The sequence below is a fragment of the Orcinus orca genome, chromosome 6, assembly GCF_937001465.1.
Source record: "Orcinus orca chromosome 6, mOrcOrc1.1, whole genome shotgun sequence".
Taxonomy (NCBI): domain Eukaryota; kingdom Metazoa; phylum Chordata; class Mammalia; order Artiodactyla; family Delphinidae; genus Orcinus; species Orcinus orca.
Window position 1 is genome coordinate 56,698,030 of NC_064564.1, and position 14,174 is coordinate 56,712,203.

The following is a 14,174-nucleotide window of genomic DNA, read 5'->3' on the forward strand; positions in this document are numbered from 1 at the left end:
CCATGTGGATCTTTCTTATAGCCTTGGTTGCATAAGGGTCTTTCTGTCAGTCTCCAGTCCATTTCCAGTGAGAATTGCTCCACATGTAGATGTATTTTTGATGCATTCACAGGGGTGGGAGGAGGACAGGAGGTGAATTCTGCATCTTCCTACTCTGCCATCTTGACCTCCTCCTGCTTTATTTCTTTTAAAAGAAGGCTTTGCACTGCCTCTCATTCCTGAGTAGATTTAAAATGCAATGTATATATTTAGATAAAATGTAAATGTGAAATGTAAATGAAGATTTTTTTTCCTTTCCCGTTATTACCATCAGGAGCATTCAAAACATACTTATAAACAGTGTTGGTAGGTTCAGTTAACACAGAAAATATCTGTGTGATTTAAATACTCAGGTGGCAGCTTAAACTGATTACCTCTTGTGCTTGTGTGTGTGCTTGCACATGGGTAACATACCATGTGTGCGTATTTGTATGTATGTGAGTTTCAGTAGAGATGGACAACGTTGGTTGGGCATCCTTGATTTATAATCTGCCTCTCCGTACTACTCTACCTCTGTTTGAGGGATAATGAGAGAAAAGAATGAATTAGTGATCTAAAGTTTAGTAATAATCAAATATTAATTACGTTATTGCTTGAGTGTAGAGACTTAATGGTCTGCATGTGTATGTGTGATCTGTGAAACCAGGCTTGTTAAGAGCTCCAAATCTGGTTTTGACTAGTTTGGACACCAGAATTCTTTTTTAAATGAAATTTTATTTATTATGAACTTAAGTTCATCATTGAAAACTTGGAAAGCACAATAAGTAGGATAAATAATAATGAGTTAATAGTAATGAATAAATGAATGAAATAATGATAATATTGATAATAAATAATGATAATATCGATAATATTGATATTATCAATATTGATATTATCAATATTGATATTATCAATATTGATAATATTGATAATAAATAATGATAATATTGATAATAAATGAATGAAATAATGATAATAATAATGAGTGAATAAAATCACTCATTACTTCACCACGAAGACATAACCACCATTACTATCTTGCTATATAAATTTCTAGTGTTCTCACTTGCTCCTCTCCTGCATCCCATGATGCCTTGTCCTGTGCTGTACTGTGCACTTTTGGCTTCAAAACCCTCATTACCAGTCGCAGAGGTTCTTTATATGTGCTTGTCCTCCCTCTCTCCCTCTTTCCCTGCTTCCCTTCCTTCTACCCATCCTTATTTCTCTCTCCCCCACTACCTCCTTCCTCCCTCCCTCCGTCCCTCCCTCCCTCCCTCCCTTCCTTCCTTCCTTCCTTCCTTCCTTCCTTTCTTTCTCTCTTTCTTTCAATATGCCATATGTCTTAGCCCAGGTACCATAGCAAACAGCCCCTTAGGCAGATTACATGCACTACGCTTTACTGAAAACTAGAGTAAGGGGAAGGGAAGTTGGGGGTTTGGGGGCAGCAAATAAAAAGGTGGTGTGACTGAGATGGTCATAGGTTTACAAGAAAATAAAGCTGATGTGCTCGATAGTGCTGATATCTCCAGTAGGAGATGAACCCACTCTGTGTGGGAAGAGTCAGGGGTGGGGTTGAGAAAGTGTGAACAAACACATGTCAGCTCCTTCCATCTCCTCTCTCACCCTGGTCAGTTTGCCTCACTGGATGTTAACTCCCCACATGCCTAGGTTGTGTTACCTGGCCATGGTCACAGGGAAGTTCACGCCAAAACCTCGTCTGGTGGGCAGTTGAGGGCAGCAACATCAGAAGATGAGGCAGTGGTGGCAGCCAGGGCTTTACAATGTGGGGACTGCGGGAAGCCTATTGGAGCTGCTGCAGCTAGAAAGCAGGCACATGGTCAGCATCAGGAGGAAGGGGAGCTGGGTAGATTTGAGGGGAAGCATTAACTGGGTCCACCAGTGCACTGTCTTTAAATTTCATCACCCTGCTTCTTTAAAAGGCTTTGCTCCTTTTCGAGAGTCTCTTCAGTCTGTTGGCCCCCAGCTCTACTGGGTAATGGGAATGGTTGACGATGCTGCCTGTCTCTTAACGGCAGTGTTCAGTCTGGAATCCGTATTCTTGCTCTGAGCAGCACCCATTCTCTCCCCATATTCCCTCCAGCGTGCTGGGTCCAAGGAGAAGGTTTTATTTTTAATTTCTTTAGTTACAAAAGTCCCTTCCTTATTAGAGTCTAGATTAAAACACAGCCCTCATTATAAAGTGTCAGACCTTTCCTGTCTGACATCATTAAATATTCCCTAGCACAGTAACTCTGTATTTGTGTATTTAACCACTTGAATTCTCTATCCCGTGGGACACTTATGCTCTTATAATTTATGTGTAAAAGCACTTCTGACTCTTGCCCACTTAAAATATGTGAATGCAGCCTTTGAAAAATTCCTTGTGGACCTTTTTGAACTAGAGACCACTGTGAGCATAACATCTGTTATTTCCTTCTAATATTTATTTTTGGCACCATCATGCCCCTAAAGGATATGCCATAAGGAACCAGTTGTCAGGTTGGAGTCAATAGTACTAATAGTAAAAATATTACTTAAAATAAACACTAAATTCCAGTTTCTCGAGAAGCTTTTGAAGATACAGTTTTTACCTAGTTTTGTGAGTGAAAATTCTTTAATCTTGTCTTAAAGTAGGCATCTTGGCATGTCATAGAACTTTCCAGGACACTTTTTGTGCTTTCTCTTGTAGGTCTGAATCTCCTAGAGGGACAGTCTCGGGCCATCACTTGGGAACAGTTTCAGATTGTTGACAATGATGACATTCATGCTGTCCAGGTAGTCATTGTGGATGGCCTGCAGCATGGACAGCTTACTCTGAGAGGTGAATGCACAAACTTTGTAACTTAGAAAAAAACCCAAGAAGTATTTTCTCCAAAAGCAAATCATATTTAACAGGATATGTGTAGTATCTCTTGGGCTTCATTTCTAAATGAATTATCATAATCCCCAGATCCAGAGATCTTGAAACCATTGGCTTTTGTATTAGGATGCTCAAATCAATGGATGACATTTTATGAATGGACTTTTGTACTTGAGTCATTGTTTAAATCTCAGATTTGCTTTCTGGAGCCATGTAGGGCTCCTTCTAAATATACTCCTTAACTGATTATCTTATCCCAGTTCAAAGACAAAATTTTTCATTTCTCTGCTTCAGAGAAATGCAGTGAAAAACATAAAAACTTATGTTTTTTAATTAGTTAGTAATAATTATGCTATTATGTTATTAGTAGCAGTTGCTGTGGTTTAAAAGAAATGAATTTATAGTTATACGGATGGTAGTTAACAAGGTAATGGCCCTAATAAAAATATCCATACTTAATGATAATATAGTCCATTTCTTGTAATGAGCTCAGAGGATTTAATTCTATTATCCTCTTAGTTTGCCAAACTGTAAAGTAGAAAGAGAGCTCTTATTTATCATTGTTTGTGATTAGGAAATTCTGAAAAAAATAAAGTCAAAAATAAAATGATAAATTCTCTTGCCTAATCCCAAGACAGTGGGAGTTTAGCTTAAGCTGGATGTATTAGTTAGGATGGATGTTCAGCTGCATGTAAGGAAAACACAACTACAGCAGCTTAAAAATTCAGGAGTCACTCTCTCCTTGTGACAAGCTGCACAGAGGTAGGTATTCTGTATCCATGATGCCAGTGGCTCTTTTCTGCTCTGTCCGTGGTCACAGGATGGTGCCTACACCTCTAGGCTTTTAATCAGTGTTAGGGGAAGGAAGAAAGAGAAGGAACAATAAAAAAAATAAGGCCATCTAAATTTGCTCTATTTTACACTTTTCCTAGGAGCCTGATACAATGAAGTCTGATTATATCTCTCATCAAGTTACATACTATCCCCCTAGGAGCAACAGAGTCTGGGAACCTGAGTATTTTTAAATAGTCATGTTACCATTCTAAATAAAACTAGGATTCTTGTACTGAGGAAGAAACAGAAAGTTCCTGTTGGGCATGTAACTCATAGTGTTCATTATACTCATGTTTAATCCATAAAACCATATGGAGTGGGGAAAGAAATAGGACACCTGCCATCAAGAATTGTAATAGTTTGTGCAGAGTGAAACAGTGTTTATCAGTACTATAGAAATGAAGTGGAGAGTCATAGCCCATAATGCAATGATGTTCTGGCTCAGAGGAAGAAAATAGTGTAAACGTTTATTAAGCATTTACTTTGTGCCAGATCGTACAAAGCACTCTACATACTTTATCTCGCATCAGCTTTATGAAGCAAGGTACTATTATTACACTCACTTTACAAATGGGAACCTGAGACTTAGAGAAGTTGACTTGTCTGTCTGGAAAATGGCCGAGCTGGGATTCGAACCCAGGCCATTTGCTACCAGAGCTCTAGCTCTTGCTCATTAAGCTAGTGATTCTCAAACTTTAGCATGCATTAGACTCCTGAAGGGCTTGGTAAAACATAAATTGCTGGGACCCACCAGCAGAATTTCTAATTCAGTAGGTCTGGGGTAGGACCTGAGAACTTGCATTTATAATGACTTCCCAGATGGTGCTGATGCTGCTAGTTTGAGACCACGACTCTAAGAAGTGCTGTCAGATGATGATAATGAGTCGAAGAACAATTAATACTTATTGTAGGTACACTGTTGTTTGAGTTCTCTCATCCTTACGAGGGAATGTTAGGTAGGTATTATTATCTCTGTTTTATAGATGAGTCTCAAATAAATTAAATACCCTGCCCAAGTCCACCCAGCTAATAAGTATTACAGCAGTATTCAAAACCATGTCTTTGGAGCCCCAGAACCCACTAAACAATCTATGGTTTTTCCAGGCGAGGGAAGCATTGGCTGCACCACTTTCCACTTCACACCCTCTCCTGCAGTGCTGCTTTCTCTAACCTGCTGCCTCCACACCTTTTTCATTCCGCTCCACCTCTGTTCTTTCCATCAGGGGGGAAGGGGTTTCTCTTCACCGTGGCTGACCTTCAGGCTGGAGTCGTTCAATATCATCATGACGACAGTGACTCCACCAAAGACTTTGTGGTCTTCAGGATATTCGACGGCCAACACAGCATACGACATAAGTTTCCCATCAACATCTTGCCCAAAGATGATAGTCCACCATTCCTCATAACCAATGTTGTGATTGAACTGGAGGAGGGGCAGACCATACTGATCCAGGGTTCCAAGCTGAGAGCTTCAGACATGGACTCCAGTGATGACTACATCTTCTTTAATATCACGAAACCCCCGCAGGCTGGAGAGATCATGAAGAAGCCAGCACCAGGACTGATAGGTAAGTTCTGGGCAGTTAAGATCATTTGTGTCAGAATTTGTGCTAAGGGGGACATCAAGTTTATGAGGTAAGATTCTATTATTATTATTACCATTTCGTAGATGGGAAGCCTGAGATTTAGGTTAAGTTGATCTATCCATATGGAATCTAGAAAGTTCCAGAGCTGGGCCTCAAGATAACCATTACATCATGAAAACTTAAGTCTGCTATGCAAGGTAAGAGAACAAATAAGGTTGAAGAGATATGTTTGACCTATTCTACATTATTGATAAAGAAATTTCATGAATAACATTTATTTACATTTTGTTAGAATAATTTCATAACTACTTTTTGAAGTAGGTAGGTCAGGAGCTTGACAAAATAGGTATCAAGCAATTTTACTTAAGACTGTTTCTTTTTTTAAACATATTTAATTTTATTTTTAATTAATTATTTAAAAATTGAGATATAGTTGATGTACAATATTTTATGTTTCAGGTGTATAACATAGTGATTCACAATTTTTAAATGTTATAATCCATTTATTGTTATTATAAAATATTAGCTGTGTTCCCCATGTTGTACAACATATCTTGAAGCTTATTTATTTTATACATAGTAGTTGGAACCTCTTAATCCTATATGCCTGTATTGCTCCTCTCCCTTCACTCTCCCCATGGGTAGACACTAGTTTGTTCTCTATATCTGTGAGTCTGTTTCTTTTTTGTTATATTCACTAGTTTGTTGTATTTTTTAGACTCCATGTGTTAGTGATATCATACATTATTTGTCTTTCTCTGACATTTCATTTAGCATAATACCCTCTAAGTCCATCCACATTGTTGCAAAATTTCATTCTTTTTAATGGCTGAGTAGTATTCCATTGTATGTATGTGTGTGTGTGTGTGTGTGTGTGTGTGTGTGTGTGTGTGTGTGTACACACCACATCTTCTTTGTCCATTCATTTGTTGATGGACACTTGGGTTGCTTCCATGTATTGGCTATTGTAAATAGTGCTGCAATGAACATTGGGGTGCATATATCTTTTCAAATTAGTGTTTTCATTTTTTTCAGTCATATATCTAGGAGTGGAATTGCTGGGACATATGGTAGTTCTATGTTTAGTCTTTTAAGAAACGTCCATACTGTTTTCCACAATGGCTCACCAATTTACATTCCTACCAACAGTGTACAAGGTTCCTTTTTCTCCACATCCTTGCCAATATTTGTTATTTATGTTCTTTTCAATGATAGCCATTCTGACAGGTGTGAAGTGATATCTCATTTGCAATTCTCTGATGATTAGTGATGTTGAGCATCTTTTCATGTGCTTGTTGGCAATCTGTATGTCTTTGGAAAAATGGTTATTCAGTTCTTCTGCCATTTTTTAATCAGGTTGTTTGTTTTTTTGCTGTTGAGTTGTATGAGCTGTTTGTATATTTTGGATATTAACCCCTTATTGGTTATATCATTTGCAATATTTTCTCCCATTCAATAGGTTGTCTTGTTGTTTTGTTGATGTGCAAAAGCTTTTAAGTTTTACTAGGTCCCATTTGTTTATTTGTGCTTTTGTTTCTTTTGCTTTAGGAGACAGATCCAAAAAAATCACTATAAATTATGTCAAAGTGTGTTCTGCCTTTGTTTTCTTCTAGGAGTTTTATGGTTTCAGATCTTACATTTAGGTCTTTAATCCACTTTGAGTTTATTTTGTTTATATGGTGTTAGAGAATGTTCTAATTTCATTCTTTTACATGTAGCTGTCCAGTTTTCCCAGCACCATTTATTGAAGAGACTGTCTTTTCTCCATTGTATGTTCTTGTCTCCTTTGTCATAGATTAATTGAACATAAATGCATGGGTTTATCTCTGGTTCTCTATTTTGTTCTGTTGATCTATGTGTCTGCTGTATGCCAGTATCATACTGTTTTGATTATTGTAGCTTTGTGGTACAGTCTGAAGTCAGGGAGTGCAGTTCCTCCCAGCTCTGTTCTTTCTCAAGATTGCTTTGGCACTTCAGGGCCTTTTGTGTTTCCATACAAATTTTAAAATTATTTGTTCTAGTTATGTGAAAAGTGCCCTTGATACTTTAATAGAGATTGCATTGAATCTGTAGGTTGTCTTGGGTAGTATGGTCGTTATAACAATTTTAATTCTTCCAGTACATGAACAGTGTATGTCTTTCCATCTGTTTGTGTTGTTTTCAATTTCTTTCATCAGTTTCTTAATTTCAGATGCATTTTAACAACCCTGCATTTGTACTCTCCTCCCCTCACAGCTACTGTTTTTGATGTCATATAGTACATCTAATTTTTTGTATATCCCTTAACTGCTTATTGTGGATGTAGACGATTTTACTACTTTTGTCTTTTAATCTTCCTCCTATCTGTGTGTGTGCATGATTTACTACCTTTATACTGTGTGTCTGCCTTTACAGATGAGCATTTTGCTTTTGCAGTTTTCACATTTCTAGTTGTGGTATTTTCTTTTTCTCTTAGAGAAGTCCTTCAACATTTCTTGTTAAGCTGAACTCTTTTAGCTTTTGCTTGTCTGTAAAGCTATTGATCTCTCCATCAGATCTGAACATGAGCCTTGCTGGGTAGAATATTCTTAGTTGTAGGTTTTTCCTTTGCATCACTTTAAATATATTGTGCCACTCCCTCTGGCCTGTAGAATTTCTGTTGAAATTCAGGTGATAGCCTTATGGGTGTTCCCTTGTATGTTACTTGTTGCTTTTCCCTTGCCATTTTTAATATTCTCTATCTTTAATTATGCCATTTTATTTTATTTTATTTTATATTTTAAAAAATATTTATTTTATTTACTTATTTTCCTTATCATTATTTTTTTTTTGGCTGCGTCAGGTCTTAGTTGCAGCACACGGGATCCTTGTTGAGGCACTCTGGATCTTTTCATTGTGGCGCGCGGTCTCTTCATTGTAGTGCTCGGGCTTCCCTCTAGTTGTGGCATGTGGGTTTTCTCTCTGTAGTTGTGGCGAGTGGGCTAGAGGGTACGTGGGCTCTGTAGTTGTTGTGTGTGGGCTTGGTTGCCCCGTGGCGTGTGGGATGTTAGTTCCCTGACCAGGGATTGAACCCGCATGCCCCGCATTGGAAGGCTGATTCTTTACCACTGGACCACCAGGGAAGTCCCAATTTTGCCATTTTAATTACAGTATATCTTGGTGTGTTCCTCTTTGAATTAATCCTGTATAGGACTCTCTGTACTCCCTACACTTAGATATCTGTTTCCTTTACCAGGTTAGGGAAGTTTTCATCTATTATGTCTGCAAATATGTTGATAGGTTCTCTGTTTCTTTTCCTTCTGGGACCCTTATAATGTGAATATTAGTGTGCTTGAGGTTGTCCCAGAAGTCTCTTAAGCTGTCCTCATTTCTTTTCATTCTTTTTTCTTTTGTCTGTTCAGCATCAGTGATTTCCACTACTCTGTCTTCCAGCTTCCTGGTCATTTCCTCTGTATCATTTAGTCTACTGTTGAGTCCTTGTACTGTATTTTTCATTTCAGTTATTGTATTCTTCATCTCTGTTTGGTTGTTCTTCATATTTTCTAACTCTTTGTTAAAAAGCTTCTAACTTCTTGTTCTATGCATCCATTCTTTTCTTGGGTTCTTTGATCATCTTTATCATCACACTACCCTTATCTCTTTCTCAGGTAGATTGCCTATCTCCGCTTCACTTAGTTCTTCTGGGGTTTTATCTTGTTTGTTAGAAACACGTTTGTTCCTTTGTTGCCTTATTTTGCCTAGGTTGCTGTTTTTATTTTTATGTATCTGGTAGGTTAGTTACATTTCCCAATCTTGGAGAAGTAGCCTTTTGAAGGAGACATCCTGTGTGTCCCAGCAGCACATCCCCCTCTCATCACCTGAGCTATATGCTCTAGGGGTTCCCCCAATGAGGACTGACTGTGTCCTTCTCTTGTGGTGGGCTGACTATGTAGGCAGTCTTGTAGGGTTGATTTGCCCCCTGTCCAGTTGGTTGCCAGGCCCTGCCTTGTGTGGAGGTTGCTGACTGCTGGTTGGTGGGACCGGGTCACAAGGTGGTGCTGACTACAGGACCCCAGGGGGCACTGGGGCTAGTGCTGGCTCATTGTTGGGTTGAGTCAAGGTCCAGGAGACTCCAGGGCTGTTACCCACCCACTGGTGTGTTGAACCAGGTCCTGGGGCTAATGCTGGCCTACTGGTGGGCAGAGCCAGGTCCTGAAGTCTGCTTGCAGGACCCAGGGGTCCTAGAGCTGGTTTTGGATCAGTGGTGGGTGGGACTACTTCCTGACACAGTTGGGTGCAGGGTCCAGGGAGTCCTAAAGCTTCTGTTGGTCTACTAGTAGGCGGGACCATGGTCCAGTTGGTCCCCATGCAGGTCCTGGCCTATTAGTGGGCATGTCGTGTCTGCAGGCTGCATATCTGTGGCTTTCTTTCAGCTAGTGTCTGCCCCTTGGTGGATGAAACTAGTCTGGAGGCTAGCGCAGGCTCCCTGGAGAGTGGGGCTGGGGCCCAGGCTATTCTGGAGCTGGTACCTGCCCAGTGGTGGGTGCAGCTGGATCCTGAGCTCTCTGGTGGACAGGGCAACGTCCAGAAGCAGCTGTTCATGCAGGAGGTCTTATGACAGCCTGTCTGCTGGTGGGTAAAGCTGCGTCCCCACCCAGTTAGTTGCTTGGCCTGAGGCATCCCAGCACTGGAGTCTACAGGCCTGTGGGCTGTGTCGGGGTTGGGTCTTCACCCTAATAAGCTAAAGAGAAGATTCCACAATGGCGTTTGCCAGTGCCAGTATCCATGTGGTAGAACAAGTTCCCAAAATGGCTGTTGCCAGTGTCTATGTCCCTAGGGTGAGCTGAAGTTGCCTCCTGTCTCTCCAGAAGATTCTCCTAGATCAGCAAGTGATTCTCACCCAGGCTTCTATCAAATGACTGCTTCTTCCCTGGGTCCTGGAGCATGAGAGATTCTTTATGTACCCTTTAAGAGTGAAGTCTCTATTTCCCCCAGCCCTCTGGGACTCCCAAAAGTCACCCCACTGGCCTTCAAAGCCATATGCCCTGGAGGCTCACCTTCCCAAGTGCAGGACCCCTGGGCTGGGGCTTGGACCTCTTAGTCCTTTGAGAGACTCTGCAGTTGTAATTATTTTCTTGTTTGTGGATTGCCCACCCTGCGGTATGGGACTTGACTATTTTGTGACTTTGCCCTTCCTACCCATCTTGTTATTGTTCCTTCCTTATATCTTTAGTTGTAGAAGCTCTCCTCTGGTAGGTTCTGGCCTTTTTCACTGATGGCTGTTCTGCAGATAGCTGTGATTTTGGTGTGCCCATGAGAGGAGGTGAGCTCAGGGTCTTTCTCCTCTGCCATCTTGGCTGATGTTAAGACTATTTCTTGAAAATATTTTTCTAATGCTAATTTTTCTATATATTAAGGCAGATGTAGTACTTTAATTTTTCTGCTTTATTATTTATAAGCTTTGATAAAAGCATTTAATAATGATTCCGTGGACAAACTACTATACATAAAATAGATAAGCAATAAGGATTTACTGTATAACACAGTGAACTATATTCAGTATCTTCTAATAATCTTTAGTGGAAAAGAATCTGGATATATCTATATCTATATCTATCTATCTATCTCTCTCTCTATATATATCTGAATTCCTTTGCTGTATACCTGAAACTAACACAGTATTGTAAATCAACTATACTTCAATTTAAAAAAAGGATTCCTTGGGTACATACGACATACTAGACTGAGAAAACTTCTGGAGATAAATCCAATATCATTATACCCCAACACCTGGCAGACTGTTACAAAGGTATGTGATATTTTGTGGACCCAATAGGCTATCCTGTCCCTGGCTTCCTTCAGAGGGATCTGTTCAATGGCATCATTTACTATCGTCATTTTGGTGGAGAAATCTTTGAAGATTCATTTGAATTTGTCCTGTGGGACAGCCATGAACCTCCAAATCTCTCAGAGCCACAGGTAAGAGTCCATCTCTGAACTCTTTCCCAAAGTCTTGTCCACAGATATCAGTTCTAGAAGATGTAATTAGAAACTACAGGAAAACAGATTTCAAAGCTCGAAGTTTGAGAAGCAATGGAGTAAGCAAAATTAAGTCAGTTTCTTTGCAACGTAACTGCTCTCTTACTTTTCCACAGAGTTATGTAAATTACCATGTATGCAGTGTTTCCAAGGTTATTTAACCATCAGACCCTTCTATAAAGAGCACCTCACAAAATTTGTTTGCTTCATAACAATAACAACAAAAAAACCCACTGACTTATTTTGTGTGTTGTGGTTAAAACATAGGCTCTGTAGTTAGACTGTCTTTGTTTTTGTCCTGTTCTTGACATTAACTGACCTGTGACTCAGTTTCTTTATCTATAAAACAACATCCTTATAAAGTGATTGTGAGGGTAAGTGACGTAATACATGTAAGTATTGAGAACTTTCTGGCACATAGTAAGTACTCAATAAATATATTAGCTATTATTTATCATTGCTTTTGAAGAACTAAGAGTTTTACTACCACTCAAGGATATTATTTAAATATATAGAATACAAAAATAGGCTTAAGGAGCCATCATCCTATACAAATTACAGATGAGGAAGGGTCTGGGCAACTCTAAAGGGGTAGACTCCTTGCAAGAAGAGGATGATTGGTGGTAAGGATGGAAAAAAAGGCTTCTGAAAATAAGTGGTACCCACTACATATAGTGTCCCTGTTGGTTATATAATATCATCTCATAGTGTCATGGTCACTGACATTAGCCAATGCATAGATGATTGAGCTATTCATCTGTCTGCCAAGATAAAGGTAACAAATGGAAGAGCCCAGAAACTGAAGGAAGTAGGTGCTCCTATTAAGAGGGAATGGAAAATGAATCAGAAAATTCTCAATTCACCTGCTTATTGACTGAAAAGGAATCAATTCCTTTATAAATAACAGCCTCCTCTTTTCATCAATGCATAAAATTATGCCATTTCTAGATTACATTTTTGCTTGAGGCCTTAGATGATTTGATAATCCAAAATGGAAACTATTAATAGGATTTATTTCTAAATCTTTTGTTGTATCCATTCAAACTGAGCTATGTTTCTGACTAGAATACTGTATCGTTTTTAGCAAACAATAGGCCTTTTTAAAAACAAAATTCAGGGCTCCTTTTTCCTTTTCTGCTATTGTATATTTTATAGGTCATATTTTTCATACCCACAAACATAGATGTCAGTTTCCTCTACAGTAAAGACCACAGTAATGAAAACTTTATTGAAATAAAATTATTTTTAAATCTTGGCAAATATGTCAGGCTGAATTCTATAGATCCAGTTATTCCCCATGATGGATGGGCTTCTTAAGAAGTCATAATCATATTTTTCTCTACTTTTATTCATCTTCTTAATCTGTGTTGGGGGGGAGGGAGGGAAGAAAGAAGGGAAGGGTGGAGAGAGAGAGAAAGAAACGGAGGGTGGGGAGTGGGAGGGAGGGGAAAAGGAGGGAGGGAGAGAGGGAGAGTGAGAGAGAGAAACAGAGAAACAGAAAGACTTTTGCTCTGTTTTCATGTACCGCCTATTTTTTGACTCCTAAATATTCTCCAGCTCAGACTTGTATACCAACATCTCTACCTGACATCTCTACATTCATTTTATTTATTTTTTCTATTTGGAAGATTTATTTATTTTTTAACATCTTTATTGAAGTATAATTGCTTTACAGTGGTGTGTTAGTTTCTGCTCTATAACAAAGTGAATCAGCTATACGTATACATATATCCCCATATCCCCACACTCTTGCGTTTCCATCCCACCCTCTCTATCCCACCCCTCTAGGTGGACACAAAGCACTGAGTTGATCTCCCTGTGCTATGCAGCTGCTTCCCACTAGCTATCTATTTTACATTTGGTAGTGTATATGTCAGTGCTACTCTCTCACTTCGTCCCAGCTTACCCTTCCCCCTCCCCATGTCCTCAAGTCCATTCTCTACATCTGCATCTTTATTCCTGTCCTGCCCCTAAGTTCTTCAGAACCTTTTTTTGTTTTTACATTCCATATATTTGTGTTAACATATGGTATTTGTTTTTCTCGTTCTGACTTACTTCACTCTATATGACAGTCTCTAGGTCCATCCACCTCACTACAAATAACTCAATTTCATTTCTTTTTATGGCTGAGTAATATTCCATTGTATATATGTGCCACATCTTCTTTATCCATTCATCTGTTGATGGACACTTAGGTTGCTTCCATGTCCTGGCTATTGTAAATAGAGCTGCAATGAACATTGTGGTACATGACTCTTTTTGAGTTATGGCTTTCTCAGGCTATATGCCCAGTAGTGGGATTGCTGGGTCATATGGTAGTTCTATTTGTAGATTTTGAGGAACCTCCATACTGTTCTCCATAGTGGCTGTATCAATTTACATTCCCACCAACAGTGCAAGAGGGTTTCCTTTCCTCCACACCCTCTCCAGCATTTATTGTTTATAGATTTTTTGAGGATGGCCATTCTGACTGGTGTGAGGTGATACCTCATTGTAGTTTTGATTTGCATTTCTCTAATGATTAGTGATGTTGAGTATCCTTTCATATATTTGTTGGCAATCTGTAAATCTTCTTTGGAGAAATGTCTATTTAAGTCTTCTGCCCATTTTTGGATTGGGTTGTTTGTTTTTTTTGATATTGAGCTGCATGAGCTGCTTATATATTTTGGAGATTAATCTTCTGTCAGTTGTTTCATTTGCAAATATTTTCTCCCATTCTGAGGGTTGTCTTTTTGTCTGGTTATGGTTTCCTTTGCTGTGCAAAAGCTGTTAAGTTTCATTAGGTCCCATTTGTTTATTTTTGTTTTTATTTGTTTTTATTTCCATTTCTCTAGGAGGTGGGTCAAAAAGAATCTTCCTGTGATTTATGTCATAGA

General features: G+C 39.1%; 1 protein-coding gene across 1 annotated transcript in view; it reads left to right on the forward strand.

The window, feature by feature from the left end:
- Window positions 1–14,174, forward strand: part of FREM1 (FRAS1 related extracellular matrix 1) — a 168,421-nt gene that overhangs the window by 46,177 nt on the left and 108,070 nt on the right. The window contains exons 7-9 of the mRNA XM_033439762.2: window positions 2,711–2,842; window positions 4,939–5,283; window positions 11,096–11,238. Coding sequence (XP_033295653.1) covers window positions 2,711–2,842; window positions 4,939–5,283; window positions 11,096–11,238 — 620 coding nt within the window. The remainder of the gene's footprint in view (window positions 1–2,710; window positions 2,843–4,938; window positions 5,284–11,095; window positions 11,239–14,174) is intronic.